Consider the following 26,340-nt stretch of genomic DNA (forward strand, 5'->3'; position numbering starts at 1 on the left):
AGCTGATGAACTTTCTTTGTCCTGCTTCTCAAATGAAGGACCTTCTCCAAAAATTGCTTTGAGATTCTGCCCAACGTCAAATGATATGTAAGCTTAAGAATTATTCCTGTGACACTAAAACATTGTAGACAATATAATCTTCTGTCAAATGTTAGCATTTTGTGAATCATTACAACGCATATCATATCCTGATTTTGACAGTGCTTGTTGATTCAACCCATATAAGGAAGGATAATATTCTTACATATGAGCTCATTTTCTTAAACAAAGGCAAATGTTGTTGGGGAGTGTTGCTTAATTCTGGATTCATGATTTGATTTGATTTATTAGCTTCATCTAGTTTACAACCTCGTTGAACAATTGGCTCCATCGTTTCCTTGTCTATTGCAAAGCATAGAGAAGCTACTTTTATTGCCATCTCTTTATATTCTTTACTTGCGAAATTTTATACTTCCTTCAATTTTATATATAGGTTACTATCTTTAAAAAATGATCTCTTTTTATAAGTCATTTTGCATAATAAAAAAGACTATAGGTTACTATTATTCTCTTTTAATTTTAGCCTTTTGCAATTTTCTAGGCATAAGATGTTGCATATGAGAAAGATAATTGTTTTTAAAGATGATGCATTCAATAGTGTACCTACTTCTTCTTGGTTGGTGAGATAATTAAAAGTTACTTATGTATAGGATTGGATCAAGGAGTAGTAAATACTATTTATTGAAATGAGTAGTTCAGTAAACATATAAGTGAAGGTCTTTGTTCTGGGATTCACTCTTAAATTATTTGAACTAAATGATGGTTAGTCATTGTGGGCATATATGAGAAATAGGAACCGACCTAACCATCTAAACTTACAATCTGTTGGTATCTTAAATCTGTTTTAAGTTTACTGTTAGTGTCCACTTTGAAGACCAAGCTATGCATTAGAGGCTCTTTTCTTATCTATAAAACAAAATCATTATTATTATAAGGCATTTCCACTTCCACATGACTATGTATGTATTCGGGGAAATATATATATATATATGTATGTATATATATGTATATATCAGTGGAAGCATAAATTGAAGAACAATCCTTACCATGTCTGAACTAGATGACAGAGTTGTTGAGAGTTTTTCTTCGACAATTCCACTTGTTGATGCAATGGTATCCTATGCAACTCATAAAATATGAATGGGTTACTAAAAATGTTAAAATAATTAAGAAGCATATGGTATATTAATTTAAAGAGAACTATTTATTGATTCGAGTCCTTGTTATAGAATAACATAATGTACATACCTTTGTCAAATTTGGCAAATTACTTTCTGTTTTGTGTGTTGTTGAGTCTTTTATAGCAATCTCCTTTGATACTTCCTCACTCTAAACATCAACAATATAAAAAGAAGATAAGCTGAGTTTTTATGGTGTTAATAACCATAATAAATCGAATTAGCACACAAAATATTAAAAAAAATTGATTTATTTGGAACAAATGAATAAAACAGTGAGGTAAGAGAGAAATTAATTGTTGATTTCTTAAGTGTGGTTATTTATAGCAAAAGTATGATATGCATACATTTTCAAAATTCGGTGAGCCGTTATTCTGTTGGGGCATTGTGGAGTTTTTTTTTATGTCTTCTTGTGATGATCCCTCTTTTCTGATCTGAAAATAAAAGAAGATATATTAGTTTACTATCAAAATCAATTTTGATTCCTAAAGGGTACATAAGAGGCTCTTGCAAACTCCTATATAAACTAAAAACAATATTATTACTATTAAACCCTTTCCACTTCTGCATGCTGCATAATTGAGAATTGTTAATGAAAATACAAGTGAAAATATTAGTTGAGAAATGAGTTGTTAAGAAGTTTATGACATTGTTTTATTATAGCATTTTGTGGGTCATTAGAATGTATAGCAGGTCATGTTTGAAGTAGATGATGGGGTTGTAGAGAGTTTTTCTTCAACAATTCCACTTGTTCACGCATTGGGATTCTGTGTAACTCATAAAATCTGAATAGGTTACTAATGAAGTAAAAATAATTAAGAAGCATATGATATGTTAATTAAAAGAGAATGTTTGTTGGTCTGAGTCATTGTTATTATAGAATAGCATAATGTACATACCTCTGTCAAATTTGGCAAATTACTTTTTGTGAAGTCTTTTTTAAGGAATTTCCTTGGACACTTTATCACTCTAAATACCAACAAAAAGATATAAAAAGAAGATAAATTGAGTTTTGATGGTGCTAATAACCATAATAAATCTAAATTCGCGCACAAAAGTTTTTTAAAAAAAATTGATTTATTTGGAACAAATGAATAAAACAACGAGGTGAGAGGGAAATCGTTAGTTAATTTCTTAACTTTGCTTAGTTATAGACAAGTATAAAATACTTACATTTTCAGAATTTGATGAATCATTATTCTGTTGGGGCATTGTTGTTGAGTTTTCTCCAATATCTTCTTGTGATGATCGCTTTCCTTTAATCTGAAAAAGAATAGAAAATATATATTACTTCCTCTGATCTTTAAAATAAAAGTTAGTTGGAGATTAGATTTGGTCTTAGATACAAGACCAATTCATCTTATCTCTCAAATTTATAATGCCTTCTTTAAAATATCCATGTTAATTGTAAGAGTTCCCAGCACCAAGAAATAACTTCAATGCCCATGACTAAAGATAGTAGTTTAGGGAAGCCCAATACATATTTGTTACAATTAATCAACTTAATTATTTTTTTTAACTTTGATTCCTAAAGGTGCATCATAGGCTCCTGCAAACTCTTATATAAGTTAAAAACAAAATCATTACTATTAAACCCTTTCCACTTCTGCATTGCTACGTAACTGAGAATCGCTAAATGAAAATAGAAATGAAATTATTTTGTTGAGAAATGAGTTGTTAAGAAGTTTACTTCGTTAACAAGCATATCAAACATACATTAAGAGAGAGACCATTTGCTAGTTCATGGTAATGTTGTTTTACTTTAATGAAGTTGTTGAGAATAACACAAACATTTGGTCCAAAATGGTTGAGCAGGCAATATCAAAAGCTTAAATCCTCAGAACATACAAGAAGGCCTTTGATATTTTCTTTAGCCGCTGATATGATTGCTTGAAATAGTAAGTAAGCTAATCATTTGCAATAATTGTTATTAGTTATTATCCTTTTTCCCTATTTTCTCATCAGATGCATAATGCTTGTACCTTTGAGAAATATGAAAAAATATGGGATGCCTCTACATTCTAAACAAACATAAGACGTATAAGAAATGATGAAATGAGTTGGAGTCTGTAATAATTAAACTTTACAAATCAAACTAAAATTTGGAACAAAGGAATAAGAAAATATGTAAGAATGTGTTGGCTTGGTAACACACAATCTTGTTCTGTTATGGTATTTACTATCGTCAGGTCTCTCTTCAGAGAATATCAAACAAAATAGTGAGTTGAAGTCATTATTAATAAAATGAATAGTGAATATACATATCCTTATAATTTCAACTAATTTTTAATTAGGTTCTCATAATTTTTTTCTTGTTATCAAGTCCTTATACTTTCACTTGTTTTTATTTAGGCTCTTTTAATCTTTTTTTGGCACCTTTTGTGAATTTCTTATAGTTTCATTTAATATTCAATCATGCCCCTGAAATTTTTTATTCTTTATCATATAAGTTCTAATAATATTCTTTGGCAATAATTTTATTTTATTGTTCTTTTAAACTTTTGTATTAAACAAATATCCATATTCATTTTATAATAATATATTTTATTTATTATTATAACCATAAAATTCGAATTATAATAATAAAATTTTCTAAAATCGTAATATAATTGAAACTAATTTATAATTTATTATTAGAATAAGTTAATAATTATTAATTATTTAATTATTTTCATAATTAAATAAAAATTAATTTAAACTTATTATTAATAAATTATAATTTAATATTATTTATTTAATTAATTTAAGCTAAATTAATAAATCAAATTAAAAAAGTACAAGGACCTCATAAAATCATGTGAAATTATAAACACCCTATAAAAAGAGAAAAAAACTACATGAACCTAAATAAAATCAAGTAAAAATATAATGACCTGATCGGAAATTGTTTGAAATTATAAGGACATGCAAGTTAACTATTCATTAACAAAATTGTAATCTTCACCCACAAAACAGGAAAAAGCGGTGGATGTTGTATGGAATTTCGGCCAAAATCAATAACGAGCGAAATTTTTATTCATGCAATGGTCAATTTCTGCCAAAATTTGTAGTTATTATTGTTAACCCTTTCTCTATAATTTCTCAACAAAAGCATAATGCATGTACCTTGGATAGCCCGTGACGCATGATTTCCCAATCATCCTGAACAATCACAAAACATATAAGAAAAGATGAAATGAGTTGAACTCTGATCATTAAACTTTATGAATTAAATCAAGCTAAAATTTGGAATAAAGGAAGAATAATATGTAAGAGAGGATGCGTTGGCTTAGTAGCACACACGCTTGTTCTGTTACTGACTAATGCTAGGTCTCTCTCCAGAGTTGGCTCTAATTCCTCAGAACAAGGTATAAAGAAATAGTGAGTTGAAATCATTAATAAAGATTGTAATCTTAGCCCGCTAAATAGGAAAAATTGGTGGATGTATGAAATTTCTGCTAAAATATTAGTAGCAGGGGAAATTTTTATTCATGTATTGGTCAATTTGATTTTTAGTTAATCTTGGCGTAAAAATTATCATTTCTCATCTCTCTATTTTTTTCCATCTCTCTAAGCTGATTAAGCCATTTTATTAAGTTTGATACTAACCTCCCCACGCCAGGAAGTAATATCTCTTGCGTAGCCATAGTCATCTTCTTCAAACAGTGTATGTAGTTGAAATAGTGTACTTATATACCCTGCCAAAATAAAAGAATTACATTATTATGAGAACAAATTGTAGCAGTTAGTAGTTGTAGTGAATTACCTACTATAGGTAATAATTCGGGTCTACGAACAGTTGAAGTTAAAGAAATAGCAGGACATCGAAACACATGACGGATTTTCACAGTCTGAAAATCAATCCCTTGACAGATAGCATGAAGATTTGGCAGTTTTACTAGTCTTATTGCACCTAGTTTAGGAAGCACATTCTCCAAGACCAGCTTCTTTCCCTCTCCCTGCTTCCATCCAAATACTTGCCCAAGCTGGGGGACATCTTCTATATTCACATACAAGAGTCGCGGAAGCTTACCACTTGATTCAGAAAAAAGGCATTTCAAACTTTTGCAATGCTTCACTGTTATTCCCCGAAGCTCTGGGAAACATACTTGATGCGGAGTCATAGGATTTTTGTGATTCTCTTCATCCTCCATAATGCTCACTAGCTCTTCGCACTCTGATACCCATAACCTTTTCAGTTTTTGCAGCCATCTTAAGGTAGATGCGCAGAAGATAAGTTTCAAATGCTTGCATCCCTGGATATTTAGCTCGGAAAGATTTTGAAAGCTCCTGTAAATAATAGGTTCCACACCGATATCCTCCAACTTGGGCAATTCTTGCGTGTTGGAAAGTGGTTTGCCTTTCTTCTCAAGAGTTAATGCCTGTGGGTATCATTAAGATATATTAGTATTAAAATGATTTTCTCAGTTGATCAATCATAAATTAACTGGAAAAAGAAGTCGGAAGGAGGTTTACCTTTCTCCTTGACTGATCTTCTTGCCTTTTATGCCCATCAACCAATAAGTCCATCAAAGTTTTCAAAGCAGGGCATTCATTCAACCTAATATCTTCTAGATATAGTTCCTTCACAGAATAGTTTTTAGCACAAATGCCAACCATATTTGGTAAATCACCAAGGTATAGCCTTTTCAGAGCTGGAAGACTAATATCAACCTGAACATTCAGATTCTCATCGGCACGGCATTTTCCAAAGACATGTGTCAACATTCCAGCCTCGGCGATCTCCACAGATTCTAAATGCTTAAAGTCTTTTGAATAAAAAGCTGGGAAAATGTACTCCAAGTGGCTACAGCCATAGAATCCAACCTCCCGTAAGTTTGGGAAAATAGAGTTAACATTCCCACGATCATGACCATGCTCCTCATCTGTTACTATGTGCTCCAGTGCATCGCAATTTCCAACTTCCAACCATTCCAGCAATTTCAATGATGAGACAATGGATGGCGTAAAGAGTGACTTTAACTCAGAAAATCCAAATATCCGTATCCTTCTCAAACTTCTACATGGGTATAATGGTGGCGTGAAAAGACCATGAGCTCTGTTGACAACATAATTCACTTTTAATGCCTGCATTCCATACAAACATGTGAGGATTCTTCGTCTTTCATAAATTGAAAAAGAATGCTGCAATTTATGATACAGGTTTAAGGTTCAAACTTTTCTAATATTACAAGAAAGATATACTATATATAAACAAATTGAGGAAAATTAAAGAGACAACCTACAAAAAATAATATTTATTGAAGAGATATTAAAATTTGTAATTATTTATAAGGATCAAATGTAAAACTGTAATTTCAAAAATAATAAACTATTCCTAACTAAATTCTTAAATTTTCTCTAACCACATCTCACATACGCTCCCTCCATGTTTTAGGAGTCAACTCCTATAATACATAACAACAAATTTCATATTTTAACAATATTGGATTAAAAGTAAAATTGTATCACTTTCAACCTAAATCAACGAATCAGAAGAAAAAATGAGCTCCATAAATTGGTTTCATATGATTTTTGAGGGAGACATATGGTGGCATAAAAATAATGTAGAACTCAAATTGATCAAATATTACTCATAAAGTTTTTCATAGCTATAATTTTTATCTGCATACTATTTCTTATTTGTTATCAATTTTCATAATCTTTTTGTTTTTTTTCCTCGATCTTGATATGTTTGTATTAAAGTAAATGGTAATAAAAAAAATTAAACATGAAAAAAATTCTAAAAAATATCTCTAAAATTTGAAAATCTCAAATCAGAAATGACTACAAAAATATGTTGTCATTTACTTCTCAAATGTTATCAATTGCTATTAAAGTGTAGCAAACATGAACGATTCAGAATTTTAAAATTCAAAGGTAATTTTTTGGGATTCTCCTTTTTAAAATCAAGGGAATGGAAAATTTTAGATAAAAATAAATATTAATAATGTTATTTAATTAATTATTTTATATTTTCAAAAATTGAAATTGGTAAAAATATTTATAAAAGTTCTAATTCTATTTATTGAAATTAATTAAAATATATCTATTTAAATTTAAACATATATAAAAAAAATTTGGTAAAACGATTTAGGGACTTAGGGATAATTTATTATATTTTAAATTTATATTTTAGTATTTGCTTCTTATAATCATATCTTTTTTAGTAAATATTACTTTTTCTGGGTCCTTCCCCCTAATTTTCCCAACAAAATTAAGTTCTTCTACAATCAGTAATTTATAAACAAATTTTTGGATGGGTAGTGTACAGATGAAGACACAAAGCAATGTAAATATAATACGCAAAAAAAAAAAAACATGCAAGTAATTTGCAGCATATATTTGAGCGAATTATTTGGTTTTTGCCAACAGTGCCTAATGTCTCAATTAGATGGAAAAAAAATAGAAATGCAAAATTAATTTTGTTACTTAAGACAAATTGATATTCTCATCATATATACAAGAAGAAGTTTAGCAAAGCATATATTCGGGTGATTCATACATTATTACAAATAAAGATTTAAAACAAAATAGAGTAAGAGATATTACCTGATTATGGTTCGATTGAGTGTTCATGGAAGTAGAAGGGTAACATAGACGACCCCTTGATAGATTGATTAATAATGCTTTTGGCCAAAAACAACATAGACGACCCCTTGATAGATTGTTACTGGCATCTACTTTTGCACTTGGAGATGACTTTTGAACTTCATCAAAACAAGGCCGTGGGAGATAACATTCTGCATATATATTGATGAAATTCGGTACCCCATCAATTTCCAATACTTCTAGTAACTGGAGGATGGCTCCTTTCCCCATTTGGTGCAAATCTCTGTGGTCCGGATATTGCCCAAATACATATTTTAGTTTCTCACAGCCTCCAATCTTCATACTTTTTAGCAGTGGAAGGTCTTCGCAAAAGCATATTGGCAATATAAATTCTAATTCAGCACAGCAGTTGATCCTGAGATATTTCAATTTTGGCAACATTGAGTCATGACTCTTTTGATTAGGATCCTGATCATCCATAGTCTCTGCTACTATGTATTTCAACTTCAAACATTCTCCAATTTCCAATGTTTCTAACTGCATTAACCTCTGTGCTGTGGATGCATGAAAAAGGCATGTCATTGAACATTTAGATAAATGCATGGACTTAAGATTACACAGCTCTAACTTGCCATCAAATAACATGCCTTCCAATTTTTCACATCTAGATAAATGCAGCTCCTTTAGTTGCTTCAAAAAGTCAACAGGATAAGGCCCATGGCATAGTTCTCTCACATCCATAGAATGAAGAGTCAATTCAACCAACTTAGAGAAGATAGCCACACCAGGTCGGAGATTCTCAATATGGATTAGGCACTTTATCTCATTCATAGAATCCAAAGAGAGCCTAGTTAATTGATCTTTCATGTTGTCATATTTCACAGATAATATGTCAGGAACAATATTTGTCCATCCTCTGTTGTGGTAATCTCGTCCTAACATCAAAACTTCTGCTCTTGCCACAAGGAGTTTAAATATTTCATTGGAGAAGTATACTCTTAAGTTCCGTGAATCAAAATATCTAGATATTGAAGAATCCTCTTCATAGTTACGTACATAATCTTGACCCCCTATGTAATACCTTTGCAACATAGGAAGTGTTGTGATTTGCCCGCGACAATCATCCACATTATTTGAAGCATAATACAACTCCTCTAATTGAAAGCAACTTCCAATCACTTCAAAAGGATTATTTCTTCCAGTAAGAGAACATTTTACCATCTCCAACAATCTCAATTTTTGACTTTCTTTAATTTCTTTGGGCAATTCAATAATTGAACAATTGTTCAATTCAAGGCTCTCAAGGTTTTTAAGATTTGCCAAAATAGATATATCTCCTAATGATTTAAAATTCTTTATGGTCAAAGTTCGAACATTTGTCAATGAAAAAGGTGATTGAAATAAGGAAGCAGTTGAAATTTCCAAATCTGACGAACTCATTAAAGCCAAAATTTTAAGGTTCTCCATCCCTTCAAAGGGAGCATTGGGAACTTTGACCCTACGAGAATTTGCATCATTTATCCAAAGTAAAAGAACCTCAAGTTGTTTGCCATCAAAATGATTCGGAAAGTCAACTATGTTCCAAGATGAATATTGGATGTTTTCCATTATAGTTGAGTTAGAATTCATGCCTGCTTGAACCTGTTTGTTTCCAATCCATAAAGCCACTTCCCGAACCAAGTCGTGCATTTTGAGACTTTCATTCTTAGCCTTTAATAACAAACAAGAATCTATGAGCTCATTTTTAATTGGAGTAAAATGACTTCTTGCAACAGAGTATTTGTTAGCTTCTCCACAAAGGCCAACACCTATAGCAATCCTGGTTAAAAGTTCTATAGGTATTTCATAATCTTCTGGGAAGAGAGAGCACAAGAGGAAGAGTTTTTGAGCCTTTTCGTTCTTGAGATTATCATAGCTTAATCTCAAAGAGTTATAAGCCTGTTTTAAATCTTGTTTAACATCACGAATTTGCTCATGATTCTGCAATCTTTTCAAACTATCCTGCCATTCTGATAGAGGCCTAGACTTTAGTGCACTTGCCACTGCTACAATTGCAACTGGTAAACTTCCACACTCCTTCACAATACCTCTAGCCGCATCCTTAGATCCATTGGAAGCACCATCTATGCTCATGCCAGCATAAGATAGGAAAAGATTAACTGCATCCTCTTCATTTAAGACCTTAAGTTCAATAATCTCATGGCAACCCATATCTCTACAAACACTCCAATCACGTGTGGTTAGCAAAACAGCACAATGACCCTTGCCATGGCGGCCCAGAGGAATCCCTATATCTTGCGGTGTAAGCTTTTCCCACATGTCATCTAGTATTATAAGTACCTTTTCTCCACCTTCTGCTATTCTTTTCCACAATTCTTGTGCTTGCTCAGATTCATCCATTCCCTCTAAAGGAAAATCTAAGTGTTTTGCAATGTTTCCCCGAATCTTTTTCAAGCTTACATCCATTGAGACAACACTGAATATGACTTTATCAAACAACTTTGAGTCGGCAACATCTTTACCTACTTCTATTGCCATCGTGGTTTTCCCTGTTCCACCTAGCCCATACAATCCAATCATAAACTTGTTGTCATCTTTCAATGCCTCCTTCAGCTTCTCAGAGATCGACTTTCTATCCTCAAAAGTCATAAAATTTGGAGAAGAATAGAACTCCATGCCTGGAAGCCCAGTTGAACGAGCAACACGAGCGAAGTTACTCTGTTCCAACAGTAGCTGTTTAATCCTTTGCGTCTTCCCTTCCAGCTCCTTCCCTCGCTTGTACTGCCAAAGGCAATTAGTGACCAAACCAAACCATTTCTTCTTTCCTTTTGTGTCTTCTCCTATGAGACCATTGGCTCTTTCTAACCACAGTGCGACTTCATCTTCAACCTGATTCTCATTTCGGTGCTTGGCAACTTCAATATCTTTAAGCACTGTGTTTCTTCTTGCACTCAAACTTGTCTTCTCCTCTTCGAAGTCGTCAACGTAGGTCTTGTAACAACACAAGTATTTGAGTTCTTGCATTGCCTTATCTACCGATGATTCGGCCACATGGGTAGCCACGTCCTCTCCTATTCGCGCCATCTAACATGTAGAGTAAATTACAAAAAGGGACTACCGACTACACTACTATGTATGTTTCAACTACACCTACCATGTTCTAGGATTTCAATAACATAGACACACAAAAAATATTTTATTATTAGTGATGCGTGGTTTGTTTTATAATATGATGGGTTGTCTTTTAATTTCTTAGGGTAGTGTTTTCTTGTTCATTTTTTCCCTTTTCTCTCTGTTTTTTTTATATTTCTTTTGTTTGTATGACTTCCCCAGCTGGAATTTCATAACTAGAGGAAAAATTGCATGTAATTTTTAAATAAGACACTTACTTACAAGTTTGGTGAATTTGTTAAAATATTGTCAAATTCTTTGAGACTGATATGTTATAATTAATTTCATTAGTAAAATTTCATATCTTCCTTTTACTTTTGACCAAGTTGATTTGCGTTTACTCACCACCAACAACTATTGACCATTTAAAAAATATTTTTTAGAAATATTTTGTTGAAATATTAAATTTATTATTTACATATCAAACATTGTAGATTTATAACTAAATCTGAACTTCTAAAATTTCGAAGTAAATCTGAGAAAAAAAATAATACTTTAATGTTTATATGTCAATATCTTATACTTACTAGTTAAACTTGTAAGTTTACAAGTGAATTTGTCTGATTCTTGTATTAGTTTTTCAAAATTTAGAAATCAAGTTACAAATCACCAACTTATTAAATTTAAAAGTCATCTTTTTCAATTTATAAGACAAAACTCAAAATCTATAACTTAATAAGGTAAAGAATGCTTAGGTCTTGTAAGTTTAGGGAAATGATATGTAAAATTTAAGAAATTGAGTTATAAATCTATTTATAAAATTTGAAGAACCAATACAATAATAATGTAAATTAACTTTTAAACATGTAAAGTTGACATGTAAATCTGAGAAATCGAATTCTAAATATTAAAGTATTAATTTTTGTTAGAGATTTACCTGTAAATGAAGCATTTTGACTAGTAAAAGTAATAGTATTTTAAAAAAGTTGACTTTTAAATGTAAGAAGTTTGGTTAGTAAATCTTAAAGATTGATTTATAAATCTCAAACATACCACCTTTGATTTTAAAATAAGAGTTAATTGAGTAATTTGAGTAAATTAGAAAAATTAGTTAAAATGGTAGTATGTTTGAATTGTAAATGTTAAAATGTTCATAGGTTAATGAAAATATTTTTATAAAAAATAATTGTTGACTATGCTTGGTCAGGGCTTGTCACTGTGAGGCAACGGCTGGGGGTTTGAAAGTATTTATTTCATTTTATTTTGCTTTAAAGTATGGAATTAACATATCATAACTCAAAGTAAATAATTTTTCACGTGTTTCAGAACTATTCAAATTTGATTTTCTATCCAATTGTTTTCACTGGGTTTTTCTTTTCTTGCCATCTTATCACTAGCTGCAACCCATCATTATGATGCTGGTAAAAAAAAAAAAAACATCATTATGATGAGATTACATCATCCTAATTAGATTTATATGGTTTAAATTTAATTTTTTTTAAAAAATTTTAATTTTTAATTTTTAAATTTTTTATTTCGAATTGGCTCGACCCCCCATGCTTAACACCAACTATGCTTTTCTAAGTGAGAAAAGTAAACGATTATAATTAATGTTAATAAATTTTTATTTGGAGATAATCACATTCAAAGCACTAAATATGAAAAGCATAGAGAGATGTAATATTATGAAGAATATAACCAAGACTAACTTATATTTTTAATCATTTAATTTTATATAAGATTTTAATTTAATTATCTTAACTTTGAAAAGTATGTTTTAGTCCTTTAATCCTAAAATGGTTAACCAAAAAATAATGATATTAAAATTTCAAATGTTGATAAAACATAATCAAATAATAATACTAGTTTCGATCCTAATTATAAGATCTCATTTTTCATTCAATCTAAATAAAACATCAATATTTAAAAATAAAACAGATATGGTTATGTTGATAAATTTTTTTTCAATTGTGACTTTTACAGATTTACTTAAACAACTGATTAAAAAAAAGCCTAAAAGCATTTAAGGCCTAGTTTGCTTTAATATTTTGAAAACAAAAATTTGTTGGAAAAAAAAATTGCTTGGCAATTGTTTTAGTTGGTTATTTAAAAAAAAAACAGTAATGTGTTTTTAAAAACTAAAAGACTAAAACAATGTTTAGATTTTTTTTGTTTTGTATTTTTATCCTTCGTTTTGAAAAATTAGAAAAACCTTCTTCTCTTCTTATCCATTGCCAAATGTGATTTTTTAACATATTTTTGGTTTCAAATATTATTTTCTTAAAATAATTATCTAACATATTTTTTTATTATTTTCAAAACTTGTTTTAAAAATCAATTTTATAAAATTATGCGTCCGCATTCAGTGCTCATCACCTGATAAGCAATCTGAGCTGTCCAGATTTAATATTCTTAAATAATTATTTAAAAATAAAAAAATATATTTTAAAAGAATAATAGTTAAAAGATTATCTTTATTTTTTATCCTATACCTATTAAAATAATTATTTTAAAAAAATAAAATTACAATTAAAATTAAATCTAGATCGTCCATATCAAATCTGGATGGTCCAGATCTGATGAGTATTGGGTGCTCATCAAAACTGATGAGCACCCAATACAAATCCCACAAATTAACAAGAAACTTTCTCAATAGAGGAAGCTAAACTACATCAATATCAACATTCACATGAGATACAGAAAATATAAAGAGTCGCATTCTTCATAAATGGTTAAAAAAAAGCACAGCTAATTTTGCACTCCATGTAAAAATACACAAGTCACACTAATTTATAATTTAAGAAGGCTGTAAGAATTTCTTTGAATAAATGAAATTTACCATTGAAAGTATGGATACATAAACTAACCTGGAAGCAGGAATTGAAGTCTTGTGGTATGCTTCGACTGACCAACGAGCAAGATCTGAAAAATATAAATATGTAGAAAGTTCAAGAGACTATATAAATATATATATATATATATATATATATATCAGAAGATGCAAACTTAATTCAGAAATATCATGGAGCACATATCTTACCTTTCACATATTTCTATGCGCTTAAGCTGCAATAATGCCTTTGATATAAAACCTGTTTTTTTTTTTTTTTTGCTTTGCCTTTCTTGGTTTTTTTTCTTCTTTTAAGGAAAGGAACTATGAGAACAACAATGGAGAGAAAAATCAAATGAGAAATTTGAGTATAAAGAGAAAAACGTACAAAGTACTAGGAAGAAAAAAGATTTGAAAACAAATTTTCTTTTGGTTTTCTCTGAACAAGAAGGAGATCGAAGAACGATGATAACAACAACCAACAAAGATGAGAGTAGCAACAATAATTCAATAGAGAGGCAATTTTTTTTTTATTTGGTTTTTAAAAAAAGAAGAAAACAACAAAAACTCTTTTAACAGACAAAGAAATGAGAATTCAAAGGAAGAATATATGGTACGGAGACACAGGAAGAAAATAGAAGGCACAAACTGGTTTTGAAGAAGAAGAAGAATTTTTCTTTTCTTTTCTTTTCTTTGTTTTTTTTTTTTTTTTGGTTGTTGTTTTGAATCAAAAGAACAACAAAACAACGCTATGAATTAACACACAGAAAAATGAAAGGGGGAAAAAACCAGCGATTGCTGGGCTAGAAGGGCAGTGAGAAAGAAAACAATGAACGAAGAGAAAATTTAAAAAAATTAAGATGGGAAGCACAAGAATGATTCAGAGACGAATAAAACACACAAGGATCGGCTTTGCAATAGCGGCGATTGTAGTGATCGGAAAAGAGTTTGGTTGTCTTTGAAATTTAAGTTGTGGCAAAAAGCTAAAACTATAACTCTTCAACTTCGTAATGTATATATATTTGCCTGTAGATCAGTTAATGGAATCCATGGATAACTTAACATAAGGTTTAATAATAGATGCTACACTTTTCAAAAACTGAAGAAAGGTATATATATCATACTTCTACCACACCATTTTACTTTCTCTGCAGAATAACTTTATGCATTTACCTTTGTTTTCATACACATGAAAATACAGCTATTGTAAATACATAAAGCCCACTTTAATGCCTAATTGCATTAAGATATGGATAGTTTAATGAATAAATTAGAATTACGATAAACAAAGAAATAGATGCACGCTAACTCGGAAGTAGGTCATTGCATCGAGTAAGCTTCACGTAACCTTTGATACGAAAGCCTCCTTTCGTTTTTTTTTTTTTCTTTCCTTTTGTTTTTAAGAAGAGGACAATTAGTTGATATAATTTAAATATTCTGAAGCTAAGAGTTTTTTTATAATAAAAATATAATAAATAGGACATTAATAAAAAGAGATGGAATCCTGCACTTCTATTCCTCACACTACTTTTTCTCTCTTAAAAAACATTTTTAAAATCTAAATTTCAGAAATTAAACTACAAGTATATCTTTTTCCCTCACTTAAATGCTTTATATAATTCTCACCAAAAAGAGGATTTAACTTTCAATCTTTGAGATAAAAAAATCTATTTACATTAAACAAAAATGCTCTGTCTTATCTTCCGAATTAAAACATTTGAATGCGGGATTGGGATTATTATTTGCTTTCTGCACCATAATTCACTTTGTCATATGTGCTTTTCTATGACTTCATGAAAGGAGATGGTTTCAAAATTCACTCTATAACCTTTGTTTAATAATTGTGGAACTGAGTTTATGCAAGGCAATTAAATTTGTATATATATACACACATATATATATATATGAAACATTTTTGGAAACAATATTAACATATTCTGAAATAATATTCCATCAAATGTTTTGCGAAGAATGTGTTTCGAAATAATTTGCACAGGCATAAAATAAAAGGAAAATTAGAGGGAAAGACCTGCAGAAAATAAGATTTATTGAGAAAGATCTCAAAAATGATAAATATTTAAAAGCATTAAGATATCAAAATATAAATATATTATAATATTATATCTGATTTTTTATATAAGAGCTAAATAATTAACTTGAAACATTAAATAAATTAGTTATTTATAATAATTTTTTTTAACCCCAGCTGTTTAATCATTGTTCATTAGAAAGTTGCAAGCAATGTGGGCCCACAGAAAATTTTAGAGATTCAAAATGATCAAATGGCAGCAAAAAGAGTGACCGCCACCAACGCAGGGCTAGTCTTTCGATGGTTGCATAGAGCACAAGCATCAATAATCATCAATACAAAGAAAAGCATCCTCTCTCTCTCTCTCTCTGTTTTCATAATCTCAAATCCACACCACCACCACTTGTCCTGCTTAATTTCATAACCTAGAAGCTCTGTTTTTTCCTTTTTGCTACTCAGCGCTTCTCGTTGCTCCAAACAATGCCTCGAAGCTTAGACCTAATCGAACCATTAGCTAATTAATTCTTCGATGACAATATTCAACAGTCAAAGCTTTTGCTTTAGATGGACTCCAAGCAGCATTGTGGCTTTCTTCAAATCGGATAGACAAGAAGACCACCTAGCTTCCATGTCTTTCAGTTTCTGTCTTTCTTTTATTTGGTCTTCCACCATGTGAGACCGCTCTTTCTCCATTGCCAGAAACTCCGTTGTGAACCCTATGGTGTCAGAAACACTCTCCTTCTCTTGTTTTTGAAGAGACAATAGTTTGGCCTCACACTCTTGGATCTCTTTTTCTTTGCTAAGCACTTCAGCTTGTAACCTAGAGATCTGCTCCTTCAACTCAGCTTCCTTCAATTGAGCCTCAGACACAGAATTCTTAGCCTCTGCAATAGAATTCTTGGTGTTGTCAATGTCAGATAAAAGAGTTTTGGCTACTTTCTCTCGTTCTGAGCGTTGTTCAGTCATAAGCTTTTCTTTTTGTTCAAGCTTGGCGAATCTGTCGATGGAGGCACAGGCTTGACTGTAGGAAGAAAGAATAGTTTGGATTTCTTGTTGCAGAGAATCAATTGTGTCTTGAAGGCCATGAGAGGGAGGTCCATCTTCAGAACAATGAGAGAACAAGATGTTGAGAGCATTCTCAAGGCGAACTCTGCTTTCTTTAGAGCTAGCTATTTCATTCAAACTCATCTTCAATGAGCCTTCCAAGTCAGCAAGGGCCTTACTCAACTCTTTATTATCTTGAAGATCAGCAACGATTTTAGATAAATAAGGCGTGTCAACTTCCATATCAGCACCTTCTTTCATCAATTGGAATAATCTCATCAGATCATGTTCTTCAAATATTTGAGACTTCTTCTGCTCTAACTTAACCTTTTCCTCGTCAGTCGAAGCCTCACGATTGACCGTGATTTCAACCTGGAGTGAATCAGAAGAAGCAAATACCATTCATCAGTTGCATATTTAAAAGTTTGTTCATATATACAAATGTAGGTATTGAATTAAAAACGAAGCTATAATGAATCTACTAAAGGCTTACTTGTGCGCATTCAGTCGGTATAGAAATATCAAATAGGTCTGATTGTGAGCTCTTTGGTTCAGTGTGAGTAGTTGAACTTGTTATTTGAGGCTTCTCGGGAGTAGAGATTGAAGGGTCCTAAGACCATCAAGCCAGAAAAAATTAATCTCAATGAAAATCAATAAAGTTACACTATTGATAAAATCAATAGAGGGGGAACGGAAATAAAGAGTAATTATTTACCGGCGGAGAGGTCATTTCTGTAGTAGCAGTAGGTGGAATTGCCAACGCAACTTTCTGAGTCGTTTCTTTGGGGAAGAGATCATTGGTAGCTTCTTTAACTCTTCGAGGACCTTCATCAAGACTTATATGTTCTCCAAGTGCTTCTTGATGCCTCTTTGATTCCTTTTCACATGACTCCTAAGCAAAGGAATAAATGAGCAAGAGGTGATATATCAAAAGCAGAAACATATGAAACTAGCATGCATTTATGTAGAAGCTGATCTGCTTAGATTTAAGATTGTTAGCTCTGAATGAGTTCCAATATGTTAGTAGAAAGAAAATTTTTTATTGGTTTCTCAAATCTGTTTTAATTAGTTTACCGACGGCGTCAACTTTGAAAAACAAGTACGAGAGGCTCCTACTAACTCTTTTATATAAAACAAACATCACTATTAACACTTTTCCGCTTCCACATTACTGCATGCTTAAAAAATGCTCAATAAATATATACAAGTGCGAAAGCATTTTTTTGAGAGAAGACCCTAAGTGCCCTATCGGACTTTGGTGATGTAGTTGCTGCTGTACTTGAAGCAGAAAGTAGTTCTTCAACAATTTCATTTGTTGATGTCTTTGTATTCTGTGTAGCCCATAAAATGTGAATAAATTTCTAAATATGTTCAATTAATCAAGAAGAAAGGCATTTATTAATTAAGGAAAAAGCTCATTGAAAATACAAGTGGAAACATTTGTTAAGGAATATGAGTCTCAAAGTATTTGAATCAGATGATGAAGTTGTTGCTGCTCTATTATAAATTTTTGTTGAGGGTGAGTTACCAGAGAAGTTCAATTCATTAACAAGCATATCACACATTTAGTGTGAGAGAAACTTTTCTTGGTTGAGGAGGCTGTTTCATTATAATGAAGCATATGTTTGTACCTCTGTCAAGTTTGGTGAGCTACTTTTTTGCTTCTTTACTATGGAGTCTTTCTCAACAGCCTCCTTGGGTGCCTCTTCGCTCTAAACAGTCAATCACAAAAGATACAAAAAGAAGGTAAACTGAGTTTTCATGGTGTTAATAACCATAATAAATCTAATTAGCACTGAAAATAAAATAAAAACTTGATTTATTTGGAACAAATGAATAGAACAATGAGGTAAGAGAGAAATCAATTGTTAATTCTCAAGTGTGCTTGGTTATAGAAAAGTATGATATGCATACATTTTCAAAATTTGGTAAAATGATATTCTGTTGGCGCATTGTTGAGTCTTTTTTCATGTCTTCTTGTGATGATCCCTCTTCTTTGATCTGAAAAATAATAGAAGATATATTATTTTACTATCAACATCAACTTTGATCCTAAAGGGTACATGAGAGACTCTTGCAAACTCCTATATGAAATGAAAACAATATCATTACTATTAAACCCTTTCTACTTCTGCATTGCTGCATAACTCAGAACTGTTAGATGAAAATACAAGTGAAAGTATTTGTTGAGAAATGAGATGTTAAGAAGTTTATGACATTGTTTTAAGTTATTACAGTGAAGTTTTTGAGAAAAGCACAAGTATTTGGTCCAAAATGGTTAATCTACTAAGCCCAGCAGTATCAAACCCAAACATCACAAGCCTAAATCTTCTAGAGGATTTGATATTTTCTTTAACAACCGATATAATCGCTTGACACGTACATGTATTCCATTCTTATCCATTTGTATGATTAGGTGTGTGCTCTCTATGTGGATCATGCTCTGTGCACTAGTAAGCAAGCTAATCATTTGTAGGTATTGATATTCTCCCTTTTTCTCTATTTTCTCAACAGAAGCATCATGCCTATACCTCCGACAAATTTGGAGAAATACTGGTCTGCTTGTGTCCTGTGGAGCCTTCTTCAATAACCTTGGATGCCTCTTCACCCTCAAATGAATCTTCGTCCTCAAATGAATCTTCATCCTAAACAATCACAAACTTAAACATATAAGAAAATATGAAATGAGTTGAAGTCTAATAATTAAACATTACAAATCAAACTAAAACTTGGAACAAAGGAAGAAGACAACAAGTAAGAGAGGATGTGTCGGCTTGGCAACACAAACACTTGTTCTGTTATGGTATTGACTATTGTTATGTCTCTCCACAAAGCTTCCTTTAATTCCTCGTAACAGGGATATAAAGAACGTAGTGAGTTGAAGTCATTGATAAAGATTGTAATCTTAGCCCAAAGCGGTGGATGCATGGAAATTTCTGCCAAATTAGTAGCCAGGGAAATATTTATTCTTGTGTTTTTCAATTTGATTATTAGTTAATCTTGGTGTGAAAATTATCATTTCTCATCTCCCTGTTTTTTTTTTTTTTTAATCTCTTTAACCTGATTAAGCCGCATTATTGAGTTTGATACTAACCTCATCAGCCCAGGCCGACACATCAACTCTGTACAACCAGTCTTCACCAGAGATTGTTCGAAATGGTAATTCATGTACTGCCAAAACAAAACAATTCATCGTTATGAGAATAAATCGTAGCAATTGGCAGTTGCAACGAATTGCTTATGTGAATACTTACGTTCAGTGGAGGTATCATTCGCTGAAGTTAAAGAAATGCCAGGACATTGACGCACATGACGGATTATCACGGTTTGAAAATCAATTCCTTGACAGATAGTATGAAGAGTTGGCAGTTTTACGAGTCTTATTGCAACTAGTTTTGGAAGCACATTCTCCAACACCAGCTTCCGTCCCTCTGCCTGCTTCCATCCAAATACTTGCCCAAGCTGGGGGACATCTTCTATATTCACATACAAAAGTCGTGGAAGCTTACCACTTGATTCAGAAAAAAGGCATTTCAAACTTTTGCAATGCTTCACTGTTATTCCACGTAGCTCTGGGAAACATAGTTGATGCCGAGACATGGGATTTTTGTGATTCTCTTCATCCTCCATAATGCTCACTAGCTCCTCACACTCTGATATCTCTAACCTTCCTAGTTTTTGCAGCCATCTTGAGGTAGATGCACAGAAGATAAATTTCAAATGTTTGCATCCACGGATTGTTAGCATGGAAAGATTTTGAAAGCTCATGTGAATTTTTTGTTCCACACCGATATCTTCAAACTTGGGCAATTCTTGCGTGTTGGAAAGTGGTTTACCTTTCTTCTCAAGAGGTAATGCCTGTGGGTATCATTAAGATATATTAGTATTAATGATTTTCTTAGTTAATCAATCATAAATTAACTGGAAAAAGAAGTCGAAAAGAGGTTTACCTTTCTCCTTGACAGATCTTCTTGTTTTTTATGCCCATCAACCAATAAGTCCATCAAAGTTTTCAAAGGAAGTTGTGGGCATTCATTCAACCTAATATTTTCTAGATATAGTTCCTTCACAGAATAGTTTTTAGCACAAATGCCAACCATATTTGGTAAATCATCAAGGTCTAGCCTTTTCAGAGCTGGGAGATTAATATCAACCTGAACATTAAGATTCTCATCAGCACGGCATTTCCCAAAGACATGTGTCAACATTCCAGCCCTGGTGATCTCCACAGATTCTAAATGCTTAAAGTCTTTTGAATAAAAAGCTGGGAAAATGTATTCCAAGTGGCTACAGCCATAGACATGAACCTCCCGTAAGTTTGGGAAAACAGAGTTAACATTCCCACGATCATGACGATGCTCCTCATCTGTTACTATGTGCTCTAGCGCATCGCAATTTTCAACTGTCAACCATTCCAGCAATTTCAATGATGAGGCAATGGATGGCGTAAAGAGTGACTTTAACTCAGAAAATCCACCTATCAGTATCCATCTCAAACTTCTACATGGGTATAATGGTGGCGTGAAAAGACCATGAGCTCTGTTGACAACATATTTCACCTTTAATGCCTGTATTCCATACAAACATGTGAGGATTCTTCGTCTCTCATCAATTGAAAATGAATGGTACAAGTCATGGTACAGGCTTAATGTTCAAACTTTTCTGATATTACAAGAAAGATTTACTATATATGAACAAATTGGGAAAAATTAAAGAGAACAGCCTACACAAAATAATATTTATTGAAGAGATATTTAAATTTGTAATTATTTATAAGGATCAAATATAAAACTGTAATTTCAAAAATAATAAACTATTCCTAACTAAATTCTTAAATTTTCTCTAACCACATCTCACATACACTCCCTCCGTGTTTCAGGGATCAACTCCTATAATACATAACAACAAATTTCATATTTTAACAATATTGGATTAAAAGTAAAATTGTATCACTTTCAACATAAATCAACGAATCAGAAGAAAAAATGAGCTCCGTAGGTTGGTTTTATATGATTTTTGAGGGAGATATATGGTGGCATAAAAATAATGTAGAAATCAAATTGATCAAACATTACTCATAAAGTTTTTCATAGCTATAATTTTTATCTGCACACTATTTCTTATTTGTTATCAATTTTCATAATCTTTTTGTTTTGTTTTTTCTCGATCTTGATATGTTTGTATTAAAGTAAATGGTAATAAAAAAAATTTAAAGATTAAAAAATTCTAAAAAGTATCTCTAAAATTTCAAAATCTCAAATAAAAAATGACTTACAAAAATGTGTTGTCATTTACTTCTCCAATATTATCATTGCTATTAAAGTGTAGCAAACATGACCGATTTAGAATTTTAAAATTCAAAGGTAATTCTTTGGGATTCTCCCTTTTATATTAAGGGAATGGAAAATTTTAGGTAAAAATAAATATTAATAATGTTATTTAATTAATTATTTTCTATTTTCAAAAATTGAAATTGGTAAAAATATTTATAAAAGTTCTAATTCTATTTATTAAAATTAATTAAAATATATCTATTTAAATTTAAATATATATAAATATGGTAAAACGATTTATAAAAAATAAGTCAAGAAAGAGATATTTGGGGGAAAAAAGAGGGCTTTCAATTGCAACTTAAAAATTAACTATTGATTGCACAATTCATGTAGATGAATGATTTTACTTCATTGTGTGTTTAGATATATACGATATTTTAGATAGATTAATATAAATGATTTTGACTGATTTTAATACATTTCGTTTCAAATATTGATGAGAAAAGGATTATTAAAATTTTTAGTTTAAATTAGGGATTGTTAGGGACTTAGGGATAATTTATTATATTTTAAATTTATATTTTAGTATTTTCTTCTTATAATCATATCTTTTTTAGTAAATATTACTTTTTTTGGGTCCTTCCCCCAATTTTCCCAACAAAATTAAGTTCTTCTACAATCAGTAATTTATAAACAAACAAATTTTCGAGTGGGTAGCGCACAGAGAAAGACCCAAAGCAGTGTAAATATAATGTGCCAAAAACCAAACGTGCAAGTAATTTGCAGCAAATATTTGAGCAAATTTTTTGGTTTTTGCCAACTGTGCCTAGTGTCTCAATTAGATGGAAAAAAAGAGAAATGCAAAATTAATTTTGTTACTTTAAGACAAATTGATATTCTCATCATATATACAAGAAGAAGTTTAGCAAAGCATATTTGGGTGATTCATACATTATTACAAATAAAGATTTGAAACAAAATAGAGTAACAGATATTACCTGATTATGGTTTGATTGAGTGTCCATGGGAGCAGAAGTGTGACGGATAGTTGAGGCTTTTGATTTTGCCCAAAAACAACATAGATGACCCCTTGATAGACTGCTACTGCTGTCTACTTTTGCACTTGGAGATGACTTTTGAACTTCATCAGAACAAGGCCGTGGGAGATAACATTCTGCATATATGTTGATGAAATTCGGAACCTCACAAATTATCAATTCTTCTAGCGAATGGAGGATGGCTTCTTTCCCCATTTGGTGCAAATCTATGTGGTCTGGATATTGCCCAAATATGTATTTTAGTTTCTCACAATCTCCAATCATCATACTTTCTAGTAATGGAAGGTCTTCGCAAAAGCATATTGGCAATATAAATTCTAATTTAGCACAGGAGTTTATCCTGAGATATTTCAATTTTGGCAACATTGAGTCATGACTTTTTTTATTAGGATCCTGATCATCCATAGTTTCTGCTACTATGTATTTCAACTTCGAACATTTTGTAATATCCAGTTTTTCCAACTGCTTTAGACTCTGTGCCGTGGATGCATGAAAAAGGCATGTCATTGAACATTCATCTAAATATATAGACTTAAGATTACACAGCTCTAACTTGCCATCAAATAACGTGCCTTCCAATTGTTCACATCCAGATAAATGCAGCTCCTTTATTTGCTTCAAAAAGTCAACAGGATAAGGCCCATGGCATAATTCTCTCACACCCACAGACTCAAGCGTCAGTTTAACCAACTTGGAGAAGATAGCCACGTCAGGTCGGAGATTCTCAGTATGGATTAGGCACTTTATCTCATTCATTAAATGCAAAGAGAGCCTAGTTAATTGATCTTTCATGTTGTCATCTTCCACAGATAAGATGTCAGGAACAATATTTGTCCATCCTCTGTTGTAGTAATCTCGTCCTAACGTCAAAACTTCTGCTCTTGCCACAAGGAGCTTAAATATTTCATTGGAGAAGTATACTCTTAAGGCGTGTGAATTAAAATATCTAGATATTGAAAAATCCACTTTATAATCACTAAAATAAACCGGACCCCTTATGTGATACCTTTGCAACGTAGGAAGTGTTGTAATTTGCCCGTCATAATCATCCACTTTATTTGAAGCATAATACAGCTCTTCTAATTGAAAGCAACTTCCAATCACTTCAAAAGGATTATTTCTCCCAGTAAAAGAACAGTTCACCATCTCCAACAATCTCAATTTTTGAAGTTCTTTAATTTTTTTTGGCAATTCAATAATTGAACAATTGTTCAATTCAAGGCTCTCAAGGTATTTTAGATTTGCCAAAATAGATATATCTCCTAATGACTTAAAATTCTTTATGGCCAAAGTTCGAACATTTGTCAATGACAAAGGTGATTAAAATAAGGAAGCAGCTGAAATTTCCAAATCTGACGAACTCATTAAAGCCAAAATTTTAAGGTTCTCCATCCCTTCAAAGATAGCATTAGGAACTTTGACTCTAGGAGAATTTGCATCATGGATCCAAAGTAAAAGAACCTCAAGTTTTTTGCCATCAAAATGATTCGGAAAGTCAACTAGGTTCCAAGATGAATAATGGATGTTTTCCATTAAAGTTGAGTTAGAATTCATGCCCGCTTGAACCTGTTTGTTTCCAATCCATAGAGCTACCTCCCGAACCAAGTCGTGCATTTTGACACATTCATTCTTATCCTTTAATAACAAACAGGAATCTATGAGCTCATTTTTAATTGGAGTAAAATGACTTCTTGCAACAGAGTATATGTTAGCTTCTCCACAAAGGCCAACACCTATAGCAATCCTGGTTAAAAGTTCTATAGGTATTTCATAATCTTCAGGGAAGAGAGAGCACAGGAGAAAGAGTTGTTTGGCCTTTTCATTCCTGAGATAAGCATAGCTTAATCTCAAAGAGTTATAAGCCTGTTTTAACTCTTTGTCAACATCGTGAATTCTCTCATGATTCTGCAATCTTTTCAAACTATCCCGCCATTCTGGTAAAGGCCTAGACTTTAGTGCACTTGCCACTGCTACAATTGCAATTGGTAAACTTCCACACTCCTTCACAATATCTCTAGCCACATCCTTAAAATCATTGGAAGGACCATCTATGCTCATGCCAGCATAAGATAGGAAAAGATCAACTGCGTCCTTTTCTTTTAGGACCTCAAGTTGACTAGGCTCATTGCAGTCCATATCTATACAAACTCTTCGATCACGTGTGGTCAGCAAAACAGCACAACAACCCTTGCCGTGACGGCCAAGAGGAATCCCTATATCTCGCAGTGTAAGCTTTTCCCACATGTCATCTAATATTATAAGCACCTTTTTTCCACCTTCTGCTATTGTTTTCCACAATTTTTGTGCTTGTTCAGATTCCTCCATTCCTTCGGTTAAAGGCAGATCTAAGTGTTTTGCAATGTTGACCCGAATATTTTTCAAGTTTGCATCCTTTGAGACAACACTGAAGATGACTTTATCAAACAACTTTGATTCCTCGACATCTTTACCTACTTCTATTGCCATTGTGGTTTTCCCTGTTCCGCCTAGCCCATACAATCCAATCATAAACCTATTGTCGTCTTTCAATGCCTCCTTCAGCTTCTGAGAGATCAACTCTCTATCCTCAAAAGTCATAAAATTTGGACAAGAATAGAAGTCCATGCCTGGAAGCCCAGTTGAACGAGCAACACGAGCGAAGTTACTCTGTCCCATCAGTCGTTTAATCTTTTGCGTCTTCCCTTCCAGCTCCTTGCCTCGCTTGTACTGCCAAAAGCAATTAGTGACCAAACCAAACCATTTCTTCTTTCCTTTTGTGTCTTCTTCTATGAGATCTTTGGCTCTATCTAACCACAGTTCAACTTCATCTTCAACCTTATTCTCATTTCGGTGCTTGGCATCTTCAATATCTTTAAGCACTCTGTTTCTCCTTGCACTCAAACTCGTCTTCTCCTCTTCAAAGTCATCGACATAGGTCTTGTAACAACACAAGTATTTGAGTTCCTTCATTGCTTTATCTACCAATGATTCCGCGACAGGGGTAGCCACGCCCTCTCCTATTGCCTCCATCTAACATGCACGGATATGCGATGCAATTAGGCACTGTTGGCTACGCTACTATTATAAATGTTTCAACTACATCTACCATATTCTTGATAGCATCCAAGAAAAATAATTCTTTTCGTGGTGATGCGTGTAGTGAGTTTTACAATATGATTGGTCTGCTTTTAAATTCTCACGAAAGTCTACATCAAAAGGAATATTATGCATGTAATATATCAAAAGTCTAATAAATAAAAATAAGTTA

The 26,340-nt window shown here is 32.0% G+C and overlaps 2 protein-coding genes across 2 annotated transcripts; both read right to left on the reverse strand.

The window, feature by feature from the left end:
- Positions 1-5,752: 5,752 nt before the first annotated feature.
- LOC114725907 (probable disease resistance protein At4g27220) lies at positions 5,753-10,832 on the reverse strand. Its single transcript, XM_028912471.1, has 3 exons — positions 7,749-10,832; positions 5,871-6,284; positions 5,753-5,767 (listed from the first exon to the last, which is right to left on the reverse strand). The coding sequence occupies exons 1-3, from the start codon at positions 10,830-10,832 to the stop codon at positions 5,753-5,755; spliced, it is 3,513 nt and encodes a 1,170-aa protein (XP_028768304.1).
- A 13,581-nt stretch (positions 10,833-24,413) lies between these two features.
- Positions 24,414-26,102, reverse strand: LOC114725908 (probable disease resistance protein At4g27220). The gene has a single exon (XM_028912472.1). The coding sequence runs from the start codon at positions 26,100-26,102 to the stop codon at positions 24,414-24,416; it is 1,689 nt and encodes a 562-aa protein (XP_028768305.1).
- Between the last annotated feature and the right edge of the window lie 238 nt (positions 26,103-26,340).

Source organism: Neltuma alba, unplaced genomic scaffold (genome assembly GCF_004799145.2).
Source record: "Neltuma alba isolate B1F8T4 unplaced genomic scaffold, ASM479914v2 tig00012299_pilon, whole genome shotgun sequence".
Lineage (NCBI taxonomy): Eukaryota > Viridiplantae > Streptophyta > Magnoliopsida > Fabales > Fabaceae > Neltuma > Neltuma alba.

Coding starts and splice junctions, on each gene's coding strand:
- LOC114725907 (XM_028912471.1), bottom strand. CDS start 10,832: ATGGCGCGAATAGGAGAGGACGTGGCTACCCATGTGGCCGAATCATCG. Junction 6,285..7,748: donor CTCAATCGAACCATAATCAG/GTAATATCTCTT, acceptor TATGGAATGCAG/GCATTAAAAGTGAATTATGT.
- LOC114725908 (XM_028912472.1), bottom strand. CDS start 26,102: ATGGAGGCAATAGGAGAGGGCGTGGCTACCCCTGTCGCGGAATCATTG.